Source organism: Triturus cristatus, chromosome 4_1, assembly GCF_964204655.1.
Source record: "Triturus cristatus chromosome 4_1, aTriCri1.1, whole genome shotgun sequence".
In the NCBI taxonomy this organism is placed as follows: Eukaryota; Metazoa; Chordata; class Amphibia; order Caudata; family Salamandridae; genus Triturus; species Triturus cristatus.
Genome location: NC_140585.1, coordinates 96,390,428 through 96,415,891, shown reverse-complemented (window position 1 = coordinate 96,415,891; position 25,464 = coordinate 96,390,428). Strand labels below are relative to the sequence as shown.

Genomic DNA, 25,464 nt, shown 5'->3' with positions numbered 1-25,464 from the left:
GTGCATCCTGCTCAACACCCGCTCCGTCCACAAGCATGCCGTCGAACTCTGGTACCTCCTCAACACAACAGCACCAGACGTTGCCTTCCTCACAGAAACTTGGATGAACGCCTCCTCAGCCCCCGACATCGCCATAGCCATCCCAGACGGCTACAAGATCACCCGAAAGGACCGCGTCAACCAAACCGGAGGAGGAATCGCCATCATCTACAGGAACACCATCGGCGTCACGACCAACTCCGAAGATGCCCTCACCACCGCCGAACACCTACACTTCTAGATCCACACCGACCCCAAGACCACCCTCAGGGGAACCCTAATCTACAGACCCTAGGGCCCACGCACACAATTCAAGTGAAGCCATCGCCTACTTCTTCAGCCCACATGCTCTCGCCTCACCAGACTACATCCTCCTAGGGGACCTGAACTTCCACCTGGAGAACAAAAATGACGACAACACCACCACCCTGCTCAACAACCTCGGACTCAAGCAACTGGTGAACACCCCCACCCACTACGCCGGCCACACGCTCGACCCCATCTTCTCTGCCAGCAGCCACGTTGCCTTCAGCCACTCCACCGGACTACACTGGACCGACCACACCTGCATCCACTTCACCTTTAAGAAGACCACATCCCACCACCGCCTGCAACAGATCCCCCATAGATGCTGGAGCAAAGTCACTGCAGGCCAGCTAACCACATCACTGAGCCAGAACCCACCAATCAACACTACTGACACCAACGACGCAGCCCGCAACCTCACACAGTGGATCGTCAACTGCACCACTGAAGAACCCTCCAGGCAAGCCCGCCAACAGGAAAACAACATGGTTCACCAACGACCTCAAAGAATCGAAGAAATCCTGCTGAACCCTCGAGAAAACCTGGCGCTGGGAACAGACGACAGAAAACATGACAGGCCTCAAGAACGCCACCCGCAAACATCACCAGCTGATCCGCACCACCAAAAATACATCGTTCAAAGAACGGCTGGACAACAACACACACAACAGCAAGGAACTCTTCAGCATCGTAAAAGAGCTCTCCAATCCAAGCGCCAGCAGCAACGACATCACACCATCGCAAGACCTCTGCAACTCCCTCGCCACGTTCTTTCACCGCAAGATCTCCGATATCCATGACAGCTTCGGTGCCCAGACTCCGCCCCCAGCCACCGAACCAATGCCCCCTACAACCACCCTCAGCGCTTGGACTCCCATCAGCACCGAAGACACCGCCCACACTATGAACACCATCCACTCCGGCTCTCCTTCCGACCCATGCCCTCACCACATCTTCAACAAAGCCGACACCATCATCGCTCCCCACCTACGAAACGTCATAAACAACTCCCTCGCGTCCCCCACCTTCCCAGAGAGCTGGAAGCACGCAGAGATCAACGCCCTACTGAAGAAACCCACAGCGGACCCTAAAGACCTCAAAAACTTCTGCTCCATCTCTCTTCTTCCCTTCCCTGCAAAAGTTATCGAGAAGATCGTCAATAAACAGCTGACCGCATTCCTCGAGGCCAATGGATCACTCGACCCATCCCAGTCCGGATTTCTAGCCAACCACAGCACCGAGACCGCCCTCATCACAGCCACCAACAACATCAGGACCCTGCTTGACAACGGGGAAACAACCGCCCTCATCCTCCTAGACCTCTCAGCCGCCTTTGATACAGTCTGCCATCGTACCCTAATAACCCGCCTCCACAACGCCGGGATCCAAGGTAAAGCCCTGGACAGGATCACCTCGTTCCTCTCCGACAGAACCCAGAGAGTCCGCCTCCCTCCCTTCCGCTCTGCGGCCACCGAGATAATCTGTGGCGTACCCCAAGGCTCATCGCTTAGCCCAACCCTCTTCAATATCTACATGAGCCTCCTCGCCACCATCGCACGCAAACACAACCTCAACATCATCTCATACGCCGACGACACTCAGCTGATACTCTCCCTCACCGAAGGCCAAACTCAACCTCCAGGAAGGAATGAAAAACGTTGCAGAATGGATGAAACTCAGCCGTCTGAAACTGAACTCAGACAAGACGGAGGTCCTCATCCTCGGACCATCCCCATCCGCCTGGGATGACTCCTGGTGGCCCACAGCACTGGGCATTGCACCGACACCCACTGACCACACACGCAACCTCTGATTCATCCTGGACTCCTCTCTCATGATGACCAAGCAAGTCAACGCATCTCATCCTCATGCTTCAACACCCTGCGCATGCTCCGTAAGATGTTTCGGTGGATCCCTACCGGAACTAGAAAGACGGTCACCCAGGCCCTCGTCACCAGCCGACTAGACTACGGTTATGCCCTACATGCAGGAACCACAGTCAAACTTCAGAAAAGACTCCAACGCATACAGAACGCATCCGCACGCCTCATCCTCAACATCCCCCGCCATAGCTACATATCAGCCCACCTGAGAGACCTGCACTGGCTCCCCGTCAACAAAAGGATCACTTTCAGGCTCCTCACCCACGCACACAAAGCACTCCATGACATAGGTCCCAAATACCTCAACAACCGCCTCACGTTCTACACTCCAACATGCAAACTCCACTCTGCCAGCCTCGCCCTCGCCACTGTCCCACGGATCCGCAGAACCACCGCCGGAGGAAGATCATTCTCCTACCTGGCGGCCAAGATGTGGACCTCCCTCCCCGCCCACCTACGAGTGACCCAGGACCACCTCACATTCAGGAAACACCTCAAGACCTGGCTCTTTGAGCAGTAGCGGAACCCCCCCTCTCCCCCAGCGCCTTGAGACCCCTACGGGTGAGTAGCGCGCTCTACAAATGTATTGATTGATTTCAAGGCAGGTGAGATGTGGTCTTGCAGTTTGATATGCAAGAGTAGTCTGGCAGTCGAGTTCTGAATCCGTTGTAGTCTTTTCATGGTCGTTAAAGGTGATCCGTGGTAAAGGCTATTGGAGTAATCGAGTCTGGACAGAAGAAGGGAGATGGTAGCTTGGACCTTGTGTGGAAATCCCAAATGAGGGAAAATTTGTTGCAGTGTTTTTTATAGTGACAAAGCTTGATCTTGCTGGTTTGTCCACTTGGACATTCATCAACAGCTTGGAGTCCATGGTCATTCCGAGGTTTCTTACTTCCTTCAATACTTTAGGTGGTGATCCCAGTTCATCAGGCCAGGCAGCAAGCGAGTCGTAATGTTTTCAATCGCGACACGTGAGTATTTCCGTTTTTGAAGCATTCAATTAGAGATGGCTCCAAGTCATCCACTGATCCACGGCTCTGAGACAACTGCAAATTGGGGAGTTTTCAATGTCTTTAGGGCATTCAAGTTGAAGGAGTATGTGTGTGTAATCTGCATAGTTATAGCACGTGAGGTGAAATTGATTAATCAGTACCGGTAGTGACTTCATGTAGATGTTGAAAAGCATGGCCGAGATGATAGAACCATGAGGGACCCCTGCTTTTGTGGAGTATGGTTTGGACAAGAAAGGTGCGGTATGGATGACATTAGTTCTGTTTTGAGGTAGGGCGAGATCCAGTCTAGAGCAGTTCCCTCTATGCAGGCTTCACTGAGTCTTTGTTTCAGAGTGTCATGGTCAACTGTGTCAAAGGCAGCCGAGAGGTCCGAGAGGAGTAGTGCAGCAAACCCGCTGCGGTCAACTGTTTTCTTCAGATCATCCAAGATGGGAAGGAGGGCAAATTCAGTGCCTCTTCCCAGACGGAATCCTGTTTGGAAGTTTGAGAGTATGTCGTTCTCTTCAATGAATTGTGACATCTGGGTGAACACTGCTCTTTCTATTAGTTTGCCCAGGAAATGTCCATTTGTAATGGGTCTGCGGTTGTCAGGGTTCAGCGGGTTCAAGTTTGTTTTCTTCAGTAAAGGGCGTATGTGTGATTTTTTGAGTTCTTCTGGAAATATTCCTGTAGTTAAGGAATCGTTGATGATTCTTCTTACTGGAGTGGCAGACAGAGGTTGTATTGAAGGTTTGTGGTGGACAGGGGTCAGAAGGGCTGCCGGCAGGCCTGCTTGCTTTGACCAGGTCCATAAATTCATCATGTGAGATGTGTTGGAAGGAAAGGAGAGGCTGGGTTAGAGTATTCTTCGATTGTTGTTTTGTACAGGGGTCAGTGCTGGTGCTTTGTTACTGTTTTAAGTACAAGTCCAATGTGTCTGCTTTGTCTGTGTAATGATTTGCCAGTTTGTCTGTGAAATCTTGAGTAACAGGATGAGTTCCTTCTAGGCAATTTGGTTTGCGAAATTCATTGAGTATTTTATAGAATTCTTTATTTGCACATTTAGCATTTTGAATTCTGTCTAAATGATACCTTTTCTTAGCTTTTTTGATAGCCAACTTGTAGAATCTGTTAATTTTTTGGAGGTGAAGTTTGTCTTGTTTGGCATTTGTTTTGAGCCAGGTACGTTGCAGCTTTCCAATTTGTTGTTTTATGTCTTTTATCTCTAAGTTTCTCCAAGGCGCTTTTTTTCTTTTGTGCAGTTGTGTGGTTTTGAGTGGTATCAGGATGTCAAAAGCTTCCTGTAGCCACTCATATAGATTTTGAAGCAAACTTATTGTTTCCAGGTTTGTAATTGATGTTAGTTGTGTTTCTAAGTGTTCCAAATTGAGTTTGCTCCACGGCCGATAGATAGATGGATGGATGTAGGCTGGTTTTAGGTGAGTCCCTTAGTGTTGTTTTATGTTGGAAAGCAAGCGAGTGGTGGTCTGACCATGTAACTGGAGTTATAGTCTGAAAGGTAACTAGTTCAGTATTAGCAAAAAAGACATCTAGGATATGTCCAGCGATGTGTGTGGGTTTGTGGACAATCTGGTGCAGGTTCAGTGAGTCTGGGCCAGTGATTATTGTTTTTGGGATGGGTCATATTGGGATTGTCAAACCAAATGTTGAGGTCACCCAGAATGCATACGTTGGAGTGTATTGTTATCAGGTTTGCAACTGTGTCTAGACGTGCGTATGCTCGTGTTCCGTGAAGGCACTTTTCTAGTCATGCGTGCGCATCAGCGTGCGTGTCAGAGTCAGTGTCTAAAATGCTGACCTGAGCGAAAAAAGCCTGTTGACTGTCCATGCAACCCCCTGGAGCAATAACACAGCTCCTTAACAGTGTAAAGTCATTATATGGAGAAATCGAGTGGCAGTTAAAAAAAGGCTCAACCAGTCTGCAGTGGCAGTATGTGAGACATGATTCACCTTGTAGTACTCATGATGGCACAACTATTGCTGAGGACCATCACACTTCAAACCCTAGGTACGCCTGGTACCATATACTAGGGAGTTACAAATGAGTTTAGCTATGCCAAATGGGTGTAATACAATAAAACACATACCATTTTGAGTTCAGCGCACACACACACTGAGCCCTGAAAAGCAGGGCTTAGGGCATTTCAGACCCATTACACCAGTGCCTAGTAGTCAAACTGAGGGTGAAACCTGCAATAAGCCAGTTTCCTCACAGTGTTGCTCAACTACATGTTGGCTCCATACTGCCATAGAAGTGATGGAGCAGAGCAGCAGATAAGCCCCACCCCTGCGCACTAAAGTCATTTACTCATCCTTCTCTTTTTGCTCCTTCAGGTGTGGATCATGAACACAATTCTTGCTTACAGTGTGCTGAGTACTAACTTGGGACCTTTTTAAAATGTTATTAAGATATCACTCCATCGATTGGGGAGGTGGAAATGAAATGAGCAGTCTCAATTATAGTATCCATCACAGAAAGCATTACTGAAGCTAAGTAACTTGTTCTTTTGATAGCTACCTTCCAATTGCAGATTCCTCACCTTAGAATTGATGCCAATGCAGTACCTTCCTAAAGTGGAGGGTCTGTGAAGTGACTCAGACCAAATGAATTGCAGAATCAAGTGAGAGAAGTGTCCTTCCTGCGGTAGCTGGCTGGCATTGCTTTGCGAATGTATGCACCAGCGTCCACGCAATAACCTTGAAGATATCGAGGACAGGCACTCCTCACTTCAATACAGTGGTAGCAACCTCAGCATTGGTTAAATGTGCTCCCAAAGAGTTCGGAAGGCAAGGAAAGAAAGTAGCCCAGTGCAGCCTCATATGAAGTCACCTAGCTGCATGCTGTGGCATTTCTACAAAATTGTTTAAATCGAGCCTAGCACCTTGTGGTTAGCTAATTGGTGGACTCTGTGGCTATAAATGCCATCAGAACCCAGAATTCTCCAATGAATTTGGTCAAACGAGCCACATCATCAGTTTAGAGTTGCATTAGGGAACTAGCTGCAATATTTCTTCATCAACAATCTACAATCCTACTGTGCTGCTTGGAGGACCTGATGACGAAAGCTATGTTATCTCACCTCCTTCCAATTACTAATGTGATATATGTCACTTAAAAATTGAATCACTGGAGGAGAACAACTGCTGACTACCGCCGACACAAAATAGGTTCCTGATTATGTCGTTTTTTGTTTTTTTACAAGGACACAACTTTCCTATCAGCCACTTCTTATCTAATAGGTTAGATTAAGTTTAAGAGGCTGGTACCCCAAAAAAAGAATTGTCCATCCCTTCAACCTGGTTCCATTCCAGTTAAATTATCAGCAGGTACAAAGATGTAAATCTCAGCTTTTGATTTTGTGGTGAATAAGCAAGCCTTAAAACTTCAGATAAATATACATCTTCTCTTGCACTCTTGACAATGGTATTTTGCACTCTAAACTGACCTATTTATTGACTCTAAGAAAGCAACTGAATAATCGGGGGAGAAACCAAAGTCAAGGAAGATCAACTTCTACTATGAATAAATATAGTAAAAATGTAAGCATGCGGAGACTTGGCATTCAGAGATCAGCACAATCCTTCCTGAAAATTGTACTTCAATATGCCAACTGGAAACATGGCACTACACTGGGAATATGCCCTAAACTTCAGCACTAACAACCATCCGAAACATATTTTACTAAACTGATTCACAGAGTCCTAGGCTAGCTTCCAGATAATAGGGCCGGTTGCCTCTGCAGTGTTTTGGGCCTTTTCTCACTAACTGCTTCCAACTTATGTCTCTTACAACTTTTTCACTACAACCATGCACTTTAAGTAGTGCAATTTGTGGAGGCCCCTTACTTTCTCCTCTCTGTTTCACTGTCCATATTGAGCCTTTGGCATGCTGTATCCAGTCCTATAGCAGTCTTCATTTGACATGTATACTTAAATATCATCAAACATAAAGGAGAATTGCTCATTGATTTAAACATGAAAAATATCTAAACTGATTCAGGGGCCTTTGACTCAACCATAAACTCCAGTAGGATGGGGGTACATCAAAGTGCACAACTACATAGGATACCTCAACACAAAATATCTAATGAAGGCGAGCTGGGTATTATATGTTATATAAAATATCTCCTACAGCAAGGGATATTAAAGGAAATACAGAACAGCCCCTCTAACACCCCAATTATGTCTGTAAAAAAAGGCCTCTAAGGGCTCAGATGGAGGCCCGAGCGTTTGTTTTGTTCAAACTTTAAGAGCAGTGAACACGATTGTAGGTCCACCATTCCCTGTGGTACCAAATCCAGCTAATATTTTGGCCATCATCCCTATCACAGCAACATATTACACTGTTCTTGATGTGAGTTCTGCCTTTTCCACTACCCTTGCACCACTGTAGCCACCTGTTTTCTTTCTAATTTCGCAATTAAAGATACACATGGACCCGGTTAGGACAGGGGTACACAGGAAGCCCCTCCATTTTCAGTAAGGCTTTAAGAGTGATCAAGATTCTCTTACACTAACAAAAGGCTCTACCCTAATACAGAATATAGACAATATACTCATAGCATCCCCCACTAGGGTGGCATGTAGGATTGACACCATGGCCCTTCTCTGTCATTTGTATGTGTACGGTTATGAGGTGTCTCCAAAGAAGCTTCAATACTGTTCTCACAGTGTGACTTACTTGGGACATATATTATCAAAAGGCATTGTCGGGGGGGGAGTGGCCAGCGCCAGAAGAAGATGGCGGACTGTCCCTAGCTCTCCTGGGACGCGGGAGAGAACGGCCAACATAGCGCGACTACGAACTCACGCACGGACCTCAGGAGTCGAGCTCGCCCGGCGGAAATGAAGCTGCATACATTGAGATAGGCGGCAACAGCATGTAAGGGGCGTTTTTTCTTTGGTTAGCACGTCGGAGTTGTCTCGTCACAGAAACGGCCGCCATTTCAAATCACACTCTGTGCGGAATTTTACCTCGCATTGCATATGGGGAGTCTTCTGCATATTGTGCCTCTGTCATGCCCCTCAGCTGACTGACTAAGCTTAATATGGCTATACTGTAGCCCACAATTTTTCCTTTGCCCGGTTTCTTGCATATTGTATGCGCTTTACCTGCTATAACGAAGTTCACTTCCTCATGCAGCTTGCTCTCCTCGATGCTAAGCAATATTTTCTACAGCCTTCAGGAATCTCATATTTGACTTTCTTTTTCCTGCTCACAAGTGCTTTGCTGCCATCTACTGCCCAAGCGCCTCAGTGCATCAGAGACTAATTCTTTTAAACTGAGAACGTGGTTCTTTTTCAAATGCTTGCTTTCTGCATTGTTAATTTTCCAGCTATTGGGGGGGGACACGGCTAACGCCCAATGAGTATGGCGGCGTCGGAGTGAATCTACTCGACCCGGCGCAACGAATTGCGCTCACAGGCTACTTGATATGTAACTAATCAGATGAATACTCCGCTGAAATATCGCGCATCTTCAAGAAACTTCATTTGCCGCTCCCCAGGACAATAAAACGTCGATTTTGCAAGGTGTAAACACCATTTTGAAGAGTGTTTTCTCATTCCCATTTACACAAATGGAAGAACTTATAGATCTTCACTTCGATTTTTTATGACTTCAAGTATTTCTTCCTGTACAATTGTTTTGTTAGAGGAGCACCTTGTGAGGGGAAATGTCTTACAGGGCCACAACTGTGCTTCCTCTCACACTTTTGTTATTTCATTCTACTTCTGCCTGACCATGCTTGCTTTTGCTTCAAGTCAGTCTTGTGGTGACTCCAGCCTGTCTTTCGCGTTTGCCTGTCTTCCTTGGACACAAGTTTCCTTTATTTTCATCATTGACCTATTGCTTTCGTTCAATTGACTTTTAGACTCTTCATGGGGAAACTCCGGAATTTAAAGCTGGCTACTTCTTCTCAAATACCGGTGGATTCAGATTCGGATTCTCTTCCTCAGGACATGGTAGACACCACAGCATCAAAATCAGATTCAATACGACACGCCATCCCAAAAGCGCGCAACAAAGGAATGCTGCCGTCCTCTCTAGCTTCCTCTAAGCGCCTGAAGAAAGACCCACCATCCCCAGGGAGTAACTCCTCATCCGTCCATGGATCTCATTTTGGAAGAACTTCGTGCGTTCAAACCCTTTATGGAAGCTACCACAAAGAACATGCAGGCTATGCAGGAAAAATGGTCGTCTCTGGAGTCACGTGTTCAAACTTTGGAATCTTCCACAGACTCTTTGCAATCCTCTTGTTCCCATATTCCGTCAATAGAGGCAGAGATACTTCTACTTAAACGTCAGACGGAGGATTTGGAAAATAGGAATCGTAGGAACAACCTACGCCTATATGGTCTTCCAGAACTTACGGAGGGGTCAAATCCCACCGTCTTCTTCCAGTCCTTTCTTGCCAAGATCTTAGATGCTCCGGCCTTAACTTCCGTTAACATCCAAAGGGCTCATCGCCTTGGTCCGAAGGTCGCTAGTAAGCCTAGAGGTGTTATGTTATTCCTGCAATTCACTGACCTCCTACAGGTCCTTTCAGCTGCCAAGCTCAAGAAGCAAATTATGTGGGAAAGTCATCGCCTCTATCTTTCACAAGAGGTCTCCAAGGCCACTGCAAATCGAAGGAAGAAGTTCTTGGACATGCGATCTCAGCTACGGACCCTGAATGCTAGATATGGACTACTACATCGTTGTCTCTTCAAGGTCACATATAAAGACAGAACACCACATATGAAGACCCTGCAGCCTTGCGTTTCTCCAACAGCAAGGCCCAGATGTTATGGATGTATCCAGACCTGGTTGACAAGACCTGCTACTTCTTCTTGGAACTCGTTGTGTTATGATCCTGTTGTCTCTCCATTATCGTTGAGGTTGTGAATCCCCTACTGTCTCTTCTTCCGACAGCCGTCTCACTCTCATGTGTCCCCCCTGTAGTTTCAATTGTAGTTTGTTTTTTTCCTGTTTCCCTGTGACACGTCTTTCCTTTCATTGTATATCTCTCTTGTTTCTACAGACATCTCCATCCTCCCTCCTACCCTGATGTGCCATGCTGCTTTTCTATATGCTGCGTTTTTAGATCCATGATATTTGAGGTTTGATGTCTGCTCTGGATGTTGTCGTCGCTGTCTCCCAGCGCCATCACCCCATCCTCGTTCTTGAGTTTTTCGGTCCGTAAGTATGTTTTTCAGTCGTTCGTTTCGAACGTGTACTGTATTCTTGTTGGTTTTTGTTTGTCCTTTTTTCTACACTTGATCTCCTACCATTTGCTCTTTCCTCTCTCTTTTCACTTTCTTTCACCTCCCATCTCCCCCCCTTGCTCCTTCCTTTCCTTGGATTCAGTATTATATTCATAGCAGTTCCTTCCTTCTCTTCCTCTCCTTTTCCTCCTCTTTGCTTTCTCTCCTTCTGCCCTCTCTCCTTCATCAATTCGTTACACTTCTCTCAGTTTTCTCAAGTTATTTTTTCTGCAATAATAAGCATGCTGCTGTTAGCTGTTTTTCTTTGCTGTTCCATGCTGTGTTACATCGTGGAACGTTAAGGGTTTAAACAACCCCATTAAAAGGCAAAGGGTTTTATCACATTTAGCGAGACTTAAGTCTGATGTTGCCCTCCTTCAGGAGACTCATCCCTCTGAAACGGAGGCTCTGAAACTCAAACGTTGTTGGGTGGGTCATGTTTTCTGCTCCCCCACAGTTTCCAAGAAAAATGGGGTTGTGATTTTATTACATAAAAAGTTAAATGTTTCCTCAATTTCTCACGAATGTGATGTTGATGGTCGATGGGTTATTGTTACACTGCTTATAGATAATATTCCTATCACTCTTTTTAATGTGTATGCCCCAACTGGGATTGACAGATTTTTTTGGCCCTCTATTTCAACTAAGCTGTCCTCCCTTTCTGATGATTACATACTTCTCGGGGGAGATTGTAACCAAGTTGTTGATCCCTTCTTCGATCGTCATTCCAATGTTAAATTTGTCCCCTCTAGGATGCACTCTCAATTTGTTAACACCTTTCAAAATAATGCCTTGGTGGATATCTGGAGATTGTGTAATCCTGATCTTGGAGATTACAGTTTTTACTCCCCTCCACATCAATCACAATCCCGCATTGATCATATCTTCCTTAGTAAATCCCAGCACACTATACGCTCTGACATTGGTTCCATCCTAATCTCGGACCATGCTCCGATTCATGTGGACCTTGACCTACTTCCTTTTTCCCCTCACTCTGGCAGATGGCGTTTCAACAAAGCTTTGCTTTTGGAACCTACTTTTTGTTCTGAATTTACTGCCTTTGCCACTGAATTTTTCCTTCTCAATAATACCCCTGATTCCCCTTTTGTTACTGTTTGGGATTCTTTTAAAGCAGCCTCTAGGGGTTTTATTAATAATTTTGTAGCCCGACAAAAGAAACTTCGAGAAGCCAAGTCCGAACACATTTTAGCTAATATTAAGACTTCAGAGCTTGATTATCATGCTTCTAAATCTGAGATTTCTCTTAAAAAGCTTATTGATGCGAACATTTCCTTCAATAAATTTACAACCGATGCTGCCTCTAACCTTTTGCTAAAATGTAATTCTAGGTATTATGGGGGTCAGAACAAAATGGGGAAACTTTTGGCCAATTACTTAAAGATAAGGATAGAGCGTACAAAGGTTGAGTCCATTAAGACTTCCACTGGGAACTCTTGCTTTAAAGATAAAGACATTCTTTCTGAGTTTGTTAAATTCTATGACAATCTTTATACCCCCGAACACATCCCAGAGACTACGGATCTTCTTTCATATTTTCATTTGCTTCCCTCCCCCCTGGCTTCTCACGTTGATTTTACTGCCCTAGAACGGGACATTTCGATTTCTGAACTCTCCCATGCTGTTTCTAAATTGCGGCACGGTAAGTCTCCAGGCCCTGATGGTTTCACTACTGAATTTTACAGCCACTTCGCCTCTCTACTTCTCCCTAAACTGTTACTATTATTCCAATCCTTCCTTGTAGCGGGTTCTTCCAGCGGCTCCTTCCAACAGGCTTTAATCTGTTTAATTCCCAAAGAAGATAAGGACCACTCGTTATGCAAAAATTACAGACCAATTTTTGGTCAATACGGATTATAAAATTCTGGCTAAAATTTTGGCATTGCGCATGGATCCCCTTTTACCCGATCTCATTGGCCCTGAACAATCAGGCTTTGTCAAGGGCCGTCTCTCATCTGACAATTCCCGTGTTTTTCTTAATATACTTAGCAAGGTTTCCTCTCTGTCACTTCCCTTCGCGGCTATTTCTTTAGACGCGGAGAAAGCCTTTGACAGGATGGGATGGGATTTTATGTTTCAGGCCCTGCGCTGGATCGGCTTTTCTTCTAAATTCATCTCTATTATTTCTTTACTCTATTCTAATCCCCAGGCTTCCATTTTTGTCAACGGGATGACCTCGGATTATTTCTCATTACACAGGGGAGTGCGACAAGGCTGTCCTCTATCCCCCCTACTTTTTGTTTTAGCCTTGGAACCCTTTCCTACCAAAATTCGTCTGGACAACAGTATTTCTGGTTTTAAATTTGGTTCGGTCAGGTTAAACTCTCGGTTTATGCTGACGATATTCTTTTTTACTGCTCTGATTCGGTTTCCTCTATTCCCTCTTTTCTCCAGCAGGTGTCTTCCTTCTCCGCGGTCTCTGGTTATCGCCTAAATGCTGATAAGTGCAAGATTCTACCTTTAAACCCTATTTGTCAAAAGCATCTTTTTTCCCAAACGTGTTTCTCATGGCAAACATCTAAGATCAAATATCTGGGCGTTTGGTTCGCTCCTCTCGTCTGACACGCTCAAATTTAATTTTGATTATGTCTTCAAGAAAATGGACACGGCTATTCAACATTGGAACCCGCTCTTTTTGTCCTGGTGGGGTCGGCTCAATTCTATAAAAATGATGTTATCTCCTCTTCTTCTTTATACCATTTCCATGCTCCCAGTACACATTCCAGTTTCCTTCTTTAAACGGATTGATTCCTTGTTGCTGAAATTCTTATGGAATGGTAAGCGGTCTCGGATAGCTTTGGCTTCTTTACGCAAGGATAAGGCCCAGTCTGGTGTGCGCTTTCCGGATTTCAGAGAATATCATCGAGCTTTCTCGTTGAAACAATCGACCCGTTGGTTCTCTTCTGATCTTCCGCACTATCCACCTGTCTGGTTAAGTATGGAATCTTCCTTTCTATCCCCCTTTACCTTTCGCAAATTCTTATCCTTCACGTCTTCTTTAGTTCGCTTTCGTACGCCTGTTATTTCTCATTCCCGTACTCTCCTTCTCCCTTACATAATATCATCTTATCCCTCCCTACTTTCCATCCACGAACAACCGATATGGCACAACTCTCTTTTCAAAATTCGTAATCGCACCATATTTTGGAAGACATGGCATTCTCGAGGATTGTGTTGGATCTCTCAATTAATTTCCCACGATACTCCTCTCTCATTCCAGGAACTTCAATCCTCTTTCTCACTACCCTCTTCTGCTCGATCGCAATACCATACCGTTATCCCAGTCTTGATCTTATATCTTCGTTCCTTGGCACCATCTACCGATATTCCTTTGGACCGCAAAGCTACTTCTTCATTATTGGAGACGTCTCCCTCAGCCTCTGCTATTTATAACTCTTTTCGGTACTCTACTGACAGACTAAAATCTAAAATCGAGAATGCATAGGAATTGGATCTTTCTCAGGACTGGCCAATACCTTTTTGGGACAAAATATGGGCTAAGCTTCATAAAGCCTCTAGAGCTGCTAATACTACCCAAACCTTATATTTCATTTCTAATAAAACTTTGTGTACTCCACATGCTTTATCCCGTTTTTCACCTGACACACCCCCTATTTGTTGGTCCTGTTCCTGTCCCGTTGCAGATCTCAAACACATGTTGTTTGAATGCCCTTCTATTTCCAAGTTCTGGCACCTAGTTTGGACGCAAATACAAAAGATATTCCAACTTCAAATCCCCTTTTCCCCTTCGCAAGTTTTTCTAGGTTCCCTATCACCGAGAATCCCGCAATCTCCTTCCCATTATCTATTACTTGACCTTCTAGTTGCTGTGGCTTTCCATACCATTACTTCTAATTAGAAACAGGCTGCAAATGTCTCCTACCAATCTTGGTGGAATGCAGTTTGCTTCCATCATCGCCTAGATACTAATTACGTATCTCCCGTTTCCCTAGCAATTAAACGCGACCTGATTTGGCTCCCTTTGGTATCCTATCTCTCCTCCTCTGCTCCAACGCACGCCTCTCCAGACCCTGACACAGTTGAGGTGCGTAAGCCACCGTGATTTTCTTGTTTCTTTAATGCCTTTTTGTTATGATATTACGTTCTACTATATTATATGGTACTTTTCATTCCTATACGTAGGTTCTGTTCATGTAAGCTTCATGCTTGTTATATTTGCTTTTAATGAGAGTTTCTATTGAATTGCTTATTTATTTTTTTTGTATATGTTTATCATGATGATTATACCCCGTTCCCCTCCTTCTCCTTCCCTTCTTTATTTCTTCAATAAACTCAAACTTAAAAAAAAAAAAAAAGGCATTGTCGGCTTCGCTGCCGCCTCTGGTGTAGGAAATCAGGGTTCGAGCCTCGAGGTCGTGTCCACATCATGTGATTCTGGGCAAATTACTTAATCTCCCCATGCCTGAATGTGTAATGTAAATACAGTGCTATGGAGAGCACTCCAATACCTTTGGGTCGAGTTCGCGCTATATAAATATGCAAAAAAACCAAACAAAAAAAAAAAGGCAACTGGTGCCAGATCGAGTATCTGCTATTGTGAAATTCCCGGCTCTAAAACACAAAAGGATGTTAGAGCGTTCCTTCTTTTTCTTCGATAGCCCATCCACACACAAGGGAGCACCCAGTATCAGTGAAAACAATACTGTTATACTGTTCTGAACACAACAGTGTGCTCTTCACCAACTGTTTGCTATGTATATTCGTAATTATACCTGGAGTGTCCTCTGCTAAGCACACCTTATACTGTAAACATTAGGCAACATATTCATCAATGTATACCGCGTATGGAAAATGTATAATGTGTTAAGTTTGGAAATGTGCAATATTATCATATAGGAAAAAAGTATATTAAAAAAGTAAGCATTGACAAAGCTACTAGGTCTGCCTTGGCAAGCTGATGATTTTATTTTCATGTGTGTTTTTTGTACATATATGTAATAGGCATTAAAAGTTTACAAGCAATCAACAACTACAAATGCTGCTATTTAAAAGTAGAGTGCATAGTAAAGGATGACAAAGAAAGCTTGGTCCTCTACAAACCAGTTTGAATTATTGAAAAAAGTAATAATTTTCTTACCTCTATAGCAACAAGTGAACCAATTGCAAAACTTGTTACATCCTGAAAAGTACAAAATGAAAACTTATGAGCAAACATTTGCAAATTACTTTTATTTGCACCCATTATCTCTTTCAATAATGCTAAAATGACATGCTTCTCTATGAACATGTCACAATGACAGGTGACACTTGATGTTATTCAGCCAATGAATGACACGTATGATACTGTAGCATATTAGTGGCTGTTTCATTAATCTGTTACAGAGAAATAGGACTGAAACACATATGATATAAAAACAAAGAAGATTGACCCTCCTCCTTCTAATTGTTTTACAGAAGAACCTTTTAAGGAACATGTTTTATTGATCAAGTTACTTACCTTCGGTAATGCATTATCTGGTAGAGACAATATCTAGCTGCAGATTCCTTACCTTTGAATTTCCCAAGCTTCAGACTGAATCCAGAAGATTATTGCACAAACAATAACCCTAGAGCCTGTAGGTGATGCCAGTCTGTTCTGCGTGGCGTTGTTGGTATCGTCCACGCCTTAATGATGTTCACATCACCTATATAGGCACCATCTCGGCGCGCTAAAGCCAGTTACTTTTCCATGACTTTCCACGCCAGAAGCGCAGAGCCATGAAGTGCAATGACAACTCTGCTCACTCACCTTTTTATCTACAGGGAATGGGAGCATCCATAAGCCTCTCCTAAGTGGCATCTTCAACACGGTTTGTGGCAAAAATCGAAGTCCACTGGAACTAAATGAATAGACTGCATCTAATTGGTAGCCCATTGGACGCCAGACTCTAAAATGGCGGCATATTAACACGAACCCGCATTTCTTTAAACATTTCTTTAAACATCTCTCTAACCGCTCTAACTAATACCAAAGCACAAAAAGCGATCCAGGCTTCATTAAAGGGAGCTAGTTCACTGCTCATTGCAGAACTGTTTAATTCTGATCCACTGTGCTCCCTGTGCTTTATCCCAAACTGGAGGTGACAGTTACTGTGCGCTTTTAACTTTGCTCAGTGTTCACTCTCTGGTTAACCACAGAAAATAGACGCATCCATAAACCCTATCAAAGCGGCGTCCTCGAACCTGCTCATAACAAAAAACAAACTTTATGGGACCTAATAAACCAAGTAATATTGGTCGGAAAATGATGCCTGATTCTAAAATGGCGCGAATCCGCAATTACTTAAAAGCGACCCAGCCATCAGCAATATAAATGCAGGCATAACTCACTGCAGACCTGTCCATCTGTGGTTCACTGTGTAAGAGATAGTAAGAGATAACTATCAAGGTCACGAGATTGAGGCCACCAGATATCTACATCAAGCGCCTGACCTTAAAATGGCAACCTTAAAAATAGCAACTTGGTGAGCAGGCAAGATCAAAGTGAGTGAGCAGACAGGGGGATACAGGATCGAAGCATACAGGATCAAAGCGAGTGTCCTAAAAACGCTTAAAAAACACATGGTAAACGCATGATATTGCATTTTACATATTGCTTACTGCTGATGCATGGTTTACCTCACCTGGCTGCATTCAATACTGCCATTCAACACTGCCTCCTGTCCTTTATCCATGTACCACTGCATCTATGTATCTATGCTCCATGCTTAGCTCAGGTACAACAGCTGCAATAAATCACATTACACAAAAAATATGAGGTCAATGTCTTACGTCTTGAACTTTATGCACTGCCTACAACCAACGCAATGAACCACATACAGAAAATCTGAGGGCAGCTTCTTGCGCTTTGCGTTTTGCATTTTGCGCCTTACCGATACCCACCGAAAAACCAAGGAATAACAGTGAGTGACATTGTCTGTCAATGAATGAAAAGGTGAAACTTTTACAATACGTGACAACTACCAATACAAATACAAAACCCTACTACTGATACAGCTACTGCTACAACTACAACTACAACTACAACTGCTAACTGGTTCCATACCGGGGTACCAGTGTAACTGCGATCAACAAGCGCAAATAAGTCTTAACAATCATAAACAACCAACAGTCACCAAACAGCAGTCTACAAAAACCTTCAATCTAATCTACAAGTCTTGATCTGTGCATGATACAGCGAGGGGAGGATAAAATGGCGGACAAACAATCGCTAAAAAGGATTTAAGCGGACCCTCCACACCCAGACTCTCCAACAAAAGGTAAACAAGACATTAACGCAATGATGAAAATGATCCTAAAAAAACTAGCGAATGTTCACGATCTGGCCAAATCAACAAAAACAAATACTGACACTATGCAAAATGAAATTGCAGCCATCCGTCATGATATGAAAGAAACAAGCTCCAGAATTGCAGAAGCGGAAAAGAGGATCAGCCACCTGGAAGACAGCAGTAATATCATGAAGAAGTCCATTAAAAAACTCAGCAGTTCCTCACGCTCACAAGCTAAAGACTCAGAGTTAGAGGACAGGAACAGAAGGGGCAAACTTTGTATCTTTGGCATGCCAGAAACCGAAGAGGACTCTGCCCATTCATGCACTGCTTTTCTTGAGAAATGGTTCACCCAAGCTGCTACTTTAAAATTTGACAAGGAACTGGAATTCAACAGGGCCCACAGAGTCCCAACAGGGCTATACCCCAACCAAAAAGCCCATCGAGCCATAGTTTGCAAACCACTAAGATATCAGCATGTGGAGCTCATCCTGAGTCACATGAGGAAACATAACCATATTTTGTGAAAGGGTGCAAACATTTTCATCCCTCAAGATTACTCAAAGCTGACTGTTGAAACACGCAAAAGCTTCCTAAGTCTCCGTCCTAAAGTGAAAGCAGCGGGCTTTCACTGAACTTTTATTACACCAGCAAAATTTAGGATAGTTTCACAAGGCACCTGTCATGTCTTCACAAACCCGACCTTGCTCAACAAATTTCTGGATGAAAAAGGTGAAACGCAAATGGACACTTCAGTTCACAAAGACCAAACCATTTGATAATGTTCAAGAAAGACTTAACACTTAACCTAACTCTTAACAAATTGATGGTTACTTCTACTCTGTCCATTTCACTGCCCGTGTTCCAGACAAGATGCGTACTCTCTCTTTTACAACTCTCACCTTGGTAAAGTATTGACGCCTAGTAACTATCAACACCAATAGATCACAGTGGAGTACATGGTTTTACATAATCCTTGTACATAATCCTCTCACTCACTTGTTCCACGTACTACAATCCACGTCAGGGAACATAGACTCTATTACAAACCTGGCGCTCAACACCAGAAGTGGTTGTGGCTCATTACATATGTACCCGTCATGAATGACTCATTTTGTTTCAATTATCACTTTTCTCGGGTCCCTGGCTTCTGCTAACTTTTCCTTGTAACAATTATTTGCATACAAAGCAGCGTCACATAGTCTGCGCAAAGCTGCCTGTAGTAATAGGTAGTAATAAGTACTAAGAGGTACTAATAGGTACTAAAATGCAATGACATGCTCCTTACACTCATACACACTCCCACACTTTCTACACTATCACTAGCTGTATAAACAAAATGTTTTGACTGTATTGATATGCTTATAGTTATGTTTTAAGTTATGCTTATAGTTATCTGATGAAAGTGGACTTCCTCCACTAAAGTTTGATTGATGTTGAGCCATGATGTTGATTCATGACTCATGTTGTACTAACAGAACAAAACAATGTAGTTCTTAAATCGGTTCCTCCGGAGGAGCTATTCTCCTCTTGTCGCTACACCCGTTGGCAATTTTGGTGCTTAGTGGGGAGGGGGAGGGCTGAGAAGAGCTCGGTTCTCCGTTTGTACTCTCATCTCTTTGGTTGGCTCTCTTGCCTATTGATTTGCATTTCTAATGTCTCATGTCAAACTGTCACACACAAAGGGAAGTTTGATAACAAGATGTGGCTCTTGATATCGACTCCTCAAGGAATGGTAATACTAGACTGTAGAAATGATCTCTCACACACTAAATGGCGGGTTTAAATCAATGTAGTAAAGTAAGGTCATTAAGGGGACGATTCCAATCCTGGAAAAAGGCGTTTTCTCTGTACGACTCGTACCCGGTAAACTTTCCGTACAACCTAGGAAGTACGATTCGTACAGAAAGCCTATTTCCGTACGTTTAGTACAAAAGACCGTACCGGTCAAAAAGCCAACGATTCTGATCTGGAACATCTTGTACGCGACGTCCGGACGCATTCAAGCAGCGGATTCAGCGTACCGCTACGCAACGGAGCCCCGGTACGCGATGTACACGCCATGAACCCCATCGTACGTGTCATCCCGGTCCTCCTAGCCTATGACCTGGTGCACCAGACCCGACGCACATGCTGCAGAAGGTGAGAACAACACTCAGGGGCCAGGGGGGGTTAGGGGCAGAAAACATACCTCATACCCAAAGCCAAACCTATAATATGGAGCCCATACATTACCACCAGGGTCTGGTCACTGGGGGGGCGTGGCCACAACCCCTGCATACCGGGAAGTGGGCGTGTACGGTGCATTGCACACGTACCTCTACGGCACAAGTAGAACAGTGATACGGACCGTACACACGCAATGAATGCGTGGGTACGGTGCATTGCACACGTACTCCTGCGGCACCAGTAGAACAGTGATACGGACCGTACACACGCAATGAGTGCGTAGGTATGGTGCATTGCACACGTACTCCTACGGCACCAGTAGAACAGTGATACAGACCGTACACACGCAATGCATGCGTGGGTATGGTGCGTTGTACATGTACTCATACGGCACCAGTAGAACAGTGATACAGACCGTACACACGCAATGAATGCATGGGTACGGTGCGTTTCACACGTACCCGTACGGCACTAGTACAATAGTGAAACGAAGCGTACACACGCAATGATTGTGGGTGTACGGTGCGTTTCACACGCTTACAATGGTAATACAGGCATACACATGCCAGGAATGGAGGGCTTCGAGTCGCACAAGGATGTCCATCAAGTAGCTGTCATTGCATACTTTCATGTGCAGGCCCTAGGTGTGTCAGCCAGTGATATTGTCTTGTAATCAAAAGAAGGGAGCTAGAAGGAGCAGTCATCCATTCTTCTTCCTAGTTATATATCATGAATCATAAGGGAATGGATCACTTGTAACTGGAAATAGGGGTCTTTCGGGTCGTTTCCTGAACCACTAATACCTGAATAGGTATTATGAGAACCCTCAATCACGTATTTTTGATGATGGTATTGGCGGTGTATCTTGGTTCTCCGCCTTTTAAATACGTTTAAGCATTATCATCGGGTCTCTTGTGTGTTATGCTTTCCTCCACCTGGAGGGAACCGCTAATTCGCAGTAGTGATCAGAAATATTGGTGCAAAAAAGGTGCAAAATAACGTGAAAAGTTAACGTTAAAAATGTCTTACCAGTACTACCTTCAAAAAGCGAAATTTATTCTGTCAGGTGTATTGGTAGACTTTTAAAAAATGGTGGTGCAGTAGGTCAGATTATGTGACCCCAGCACTTTAAAGTGTCCAAAACAAAAATGGTCGACATGTTTCTGCCCCTCTAGCGCCCCTGGAGGGGGTCGTTGGGCATTCCTCAGGACCTAGTGAATGTGTGAACCGGTGTTCTCCAGTTCAGAGGATGAGGTTTATGATGATTTTCATAAACATTATCTTATGGTTATTCTGTTCCTACAATAAGGAAGAACAAGTAAAATAAAATAAAATAAAATTAAATAAAAGAGACAGTACAATGAAATGCACACCACTCTGGGCGATTATACAGCAGATTTCTTATTGGAAAATGGCAATTCTTTAAAATACTGTACTGTAAAGCAATGTCAAAAATGGCAAATCTTCACTGTATTCCAAGAAAGCGATCTCAAGATGTTCGTATCTGTATATTGTTTTAGCACATAGGACCTGAATGGAGGGCTGGGTATGAGGAGAGATAGTATGTGGTTCTTACTATCGCAACGAGAAATAAGGAAGTTGAGTAATCTGGTAATGTACAGTTTCGATACTTTTGATTGTTTGACATTCAGATGAAAAGTCACAACGTCAAGGTTATAAAACTCATAAGCGGTACGTTTTTTATCAAAACAGAAAAGAGAACGAAACCTCGTCAATTACCTTTAGGGTGCATCCGTGTTGCGGCTGCTGCCTGCCACCGTAAGCGCGTAGCCTGTAAATAGAAACGAGATAGGGCTGGGATGGGTGGGGGTAGGTTTATTTTAAATACCGTGTGGTTGTTGAGGGCTGTTGAGCTGTTCGCCGTTCACCGGATTCCTCCTTCGTACCTCCTTTGCGGGCTATGCACAACTTGTGCTGACGCTGGCTTGCAGGGCTCGTACTGAGCGAGATCCCGTGTTCTTGCCTTTTTGTGCTTTCTTCATAGATATCGAGGAAGGACTATATCTGTCATCGTTTGTATGCATCGAAGAAAGACTCGTAATGTGTATGACATGATATGTACTATGAAGTATGGTTTGGATTTAGGAAAGAAGTGATATTTAAAAAAGGCTTATTTTTAATGTTATAGATAATTTATGAGCTGTAATTAATTATTAAAAACTAAATGTTAAAAGGTGGAGAAGGAGGCTATACAAGCAAAAGAATTTACTTATAGAAATTTTATACATATGATATGTGTCGATGATTGGTTAGCACATCTATTATAGATTTGGTTTTCACGGCAGGAGCCTTGTGATGTTTTGTGAATGTCTTTCTCTTTACGGCTGAACAAAGGGAGGTTTTTATTGGGAGCAGGTTAGGGTCTGAAATTTATGATAATCTCGTGTTAAAACATGATATTGTCCATCGCATCAAAGGTACAACATGAGCTTGCACCTGGCATAGTTGGGTATTCAGGGTCAAGACCTTGCACGAAATTATTTGAAACTTAACCAGGGTATGTTATCGTTCAATCCATTGGTGTCTGTGCAAAGGCGGTGTACCCATCTTTGTTCTCTTTCGAATAGGATTTTTTCGGCATTGGTCTTTGATCCTACTAGTGTTTCAATTACGGTCCATTTCAGATCGTCCACTGAGTGTTTTTGTTCGATGTAATGTCGGCTCATCTTTGTAGTTTCTCGTTTGCATTTTACGTTGCTCTTATGTTCGCAAATTCCTACTTTGATTTTCCTGCATGTCATGCCGATGTATCTAAGGTTGCAGGGGCATGTGATCATGTAGACAACAAAGGATGTGTTACAGTTTGTGTGTTGTCTTATGGTCCACTTCATGTTTGGAGTTAGTTGGATAGTCTTTGTCGGTGTGGTCAGGTGACAAACTGAACACTGTCCACAGGGGTAATGTCCTGTGACTGGTTGTAGGTCCCACAAGGTGTTGATCATATTAGGGGAGGGAGGGGGTGGTCAGGTATGTACCAGAATGTCTTTTATGTTCCTTGTTCTTTTATTGGCAAACCTCGGTTTCTGCCATTTTAAGGTACCTGAGGTCAGGATCCGCCAATTTTTTTGGATTATTTTCTTTACAGCATTGCTCGCTGTACTGTAGGTTGTCACGCATGTAGGTGTATTATCTGCAGGGTCTCTCTTTGTTGTTTCCAGAAGACAATCCCTGGGCTGGTTTCTCGCCCTTTTCTTACATTTAGATATTATTCTGGTTGGATAGTCCCGTTTGAGAAACGTAACTGCAGTGATCTAGCGGAATATAAGAAACAAGCTAATGACCTTAGCCAAAAGCTTCTCAAACGGGACTATCCAACCAGAATAATATCTAAATGTAAGAAAAGGGCGAGAAACCAGCCCAGGGATTGTCTTCTGGAGGGATGCCCCATGTCATTGGGTCCATTGATGGGACACATGTGGATTTGGTACCACCACAGGCACAGGAGCAAGCCTATTGCAACCGTGAACATTACCACTCAATAAATGCTCTTGTGGTGTGTCTTGCTAACATGCTGATTTCCCATGTCTGTGCACGTTTTCCAGGATCAGCACACAATGCCTACATCATGAGGCGTAGCAGGGTGCCACAAATGATGCTGCGGCTGCACAACGAACAAGCATGTCTTGTTGGTGGGTATACTCTGTTGGTCCTGGGTGTTGCGGTATCTTTGGTTCTTACGGCATCTCCTGACCCACTTATTTACATGATGTTTCCATGTAGGGGACTCTGGATATCCCAACATGCCATGGCTAATGACACCTCTCCGCAACCCAAGAACAGCTGCAGATCACCGGTACAACAATGTACACGGGCAGACCAGGCGAGTGATTGAGAGGACGTTTGGCCTCCTGAAGAGCCGATTCCGGTGCCTTGACAAGACAGGCGGGTCCTTCCCATATGCACCAGAGAAGGTCTGCAAAATCTTCATTGTGTGCTGCATGCTGCACAACATGGCCATTGAGAAGGCAGTGCCACTCATCCTTGATCCTGATGAGCAGCAACATCCACCCGTGGAGGATCCAGGGCGTGGTCACGAGGCAAGTGATGAGGAGGAGGAGGATGATATCCGGAGTCAGCTCATACGCAACTTCTTCTCATAATGGTGAGTCACTGGGTATGAGTGTGCAAGCTTGTAGCATTGAGTGGCATGTGCTGCAATGTGTGTGTCCAGCTGACTGAATGCAAAGTGACTTTGATGTGTGTACTGATGTGTCACTCGAGTGATGATGTCATGCCACACAGTTTTGTTCATCTTTTGTAACTGACCATGTGTGCCGCAAGATTTGTTTTAGGTGACTTCTTGTGTGTCTGTCATTCCCAGGTTTTTGCCCCTGTAGTCTGCTCGTGTCATCTCTGTCCTCCTGCTATTCCTCAAGAGGATTGCAACGTGTGCTGAATCAGCATTCCATGCACGGACATGTGGAAATGTTAGTTTGGGTAATGATTTCAGCAAGGCTTTTTGGTGGTGGTACGGTTTGGGAATGTGTGGGGACTGCTTCTGTGCATGTTGTGGTACCATGCATACATGTCTTCTTACCATGGAGCATATAACATGTAGCATCACTCCCATGACATGATAGTCACCCTTCTTGACAGTCATCTGTAGTGGAGTGTGGAGTCTGATGAAGGCATCAATGTGCGTAAACCTTGCCTCTGAAATATTGCGGATGCTACGGGTGGACATAGTGTGGGACATCACAACAACAGGCTCTATGGTGAATTGCAGCCTCTCTGTGTGCAGCAGGATGTGTTTGGCTCATCCCCTTAACTTGTGTGCCAGTTAATTGGGATTTACAACATCCGTGTTGTGAATGAGGGGTCCAGCGTATGTCCCACATGTTCTGTCAACTGACCTGTGAACCTGTTCGTATGGATGCATTTCCCTTTGTGTGAGTTTGTGCAATAAATAAATGTGTTCAGCACAATCCAAAGTGCCTCATCTCTGTCACTGCTGATCTCTTGCCAGTTTGCATGCGTCATCTATGGCATAATTGTCAAAGATTGAGCATATGAGTGTATGTGTACTTCGGCAACATGCATGCAGTTCTTCATGGCTAATAATCTCTACTGTGCCTGAAGTACCTGGCTGTGTATGTATTTGTGCAGGTTGCTCCCCACAACGGGACATCAAGACCTGCTGACGGTGTGTCTCCTGTGCTCAGCTCCGCATTTTTTTGCCTGATCCTGTGGCCATCATTTTTGTTGATTCTTCATCTATTTTCTCGGAGTGACCCATGAGTAACCTGACACTCCTTGCTTTACATACACCTGTTGCACTGTGCCTTTCTGACCTCCTTGTCATTGTGTGCTACATTTTGCATCACTTCTGGAGTTAGTAGCATTTGCACTTTTTTGATCTCAGCACCAGGGTGTACCAGCTGGCTACTTCTGAGGTTGTGCTGGCTTTCGTTAGTTTCCGCAGAGAGACTATGTTGGCGCATTTGTTGATCAGATGGAGAAGTTCTAGATGGCCTGGTTGAGGTACGCTGACGTTTCGGG

General features: G+C 44.2%; 1 protein-coding gene across 1 annotated transcript in view; it reads right to left on the bottom strand.

Moving 5' to 3' along the window:
• Positions 1–25,464, bottom strand: part of LOC146839639 (uncharacterized) — a 296,238-nt gene that overhangs the window by 41,625 nt on the left and 229,149 nt on the right. The window contains exon 5 of the mRNA XM_085650375.1: positions 15,603–15,644. Coding sequence (XP_085506501.1) covers positions 15,603–15,644 — 42 coding nt within the window. The remainder of the gene's footprint in view (positions 1–15,602; positions 15,645–25,464) is intronic.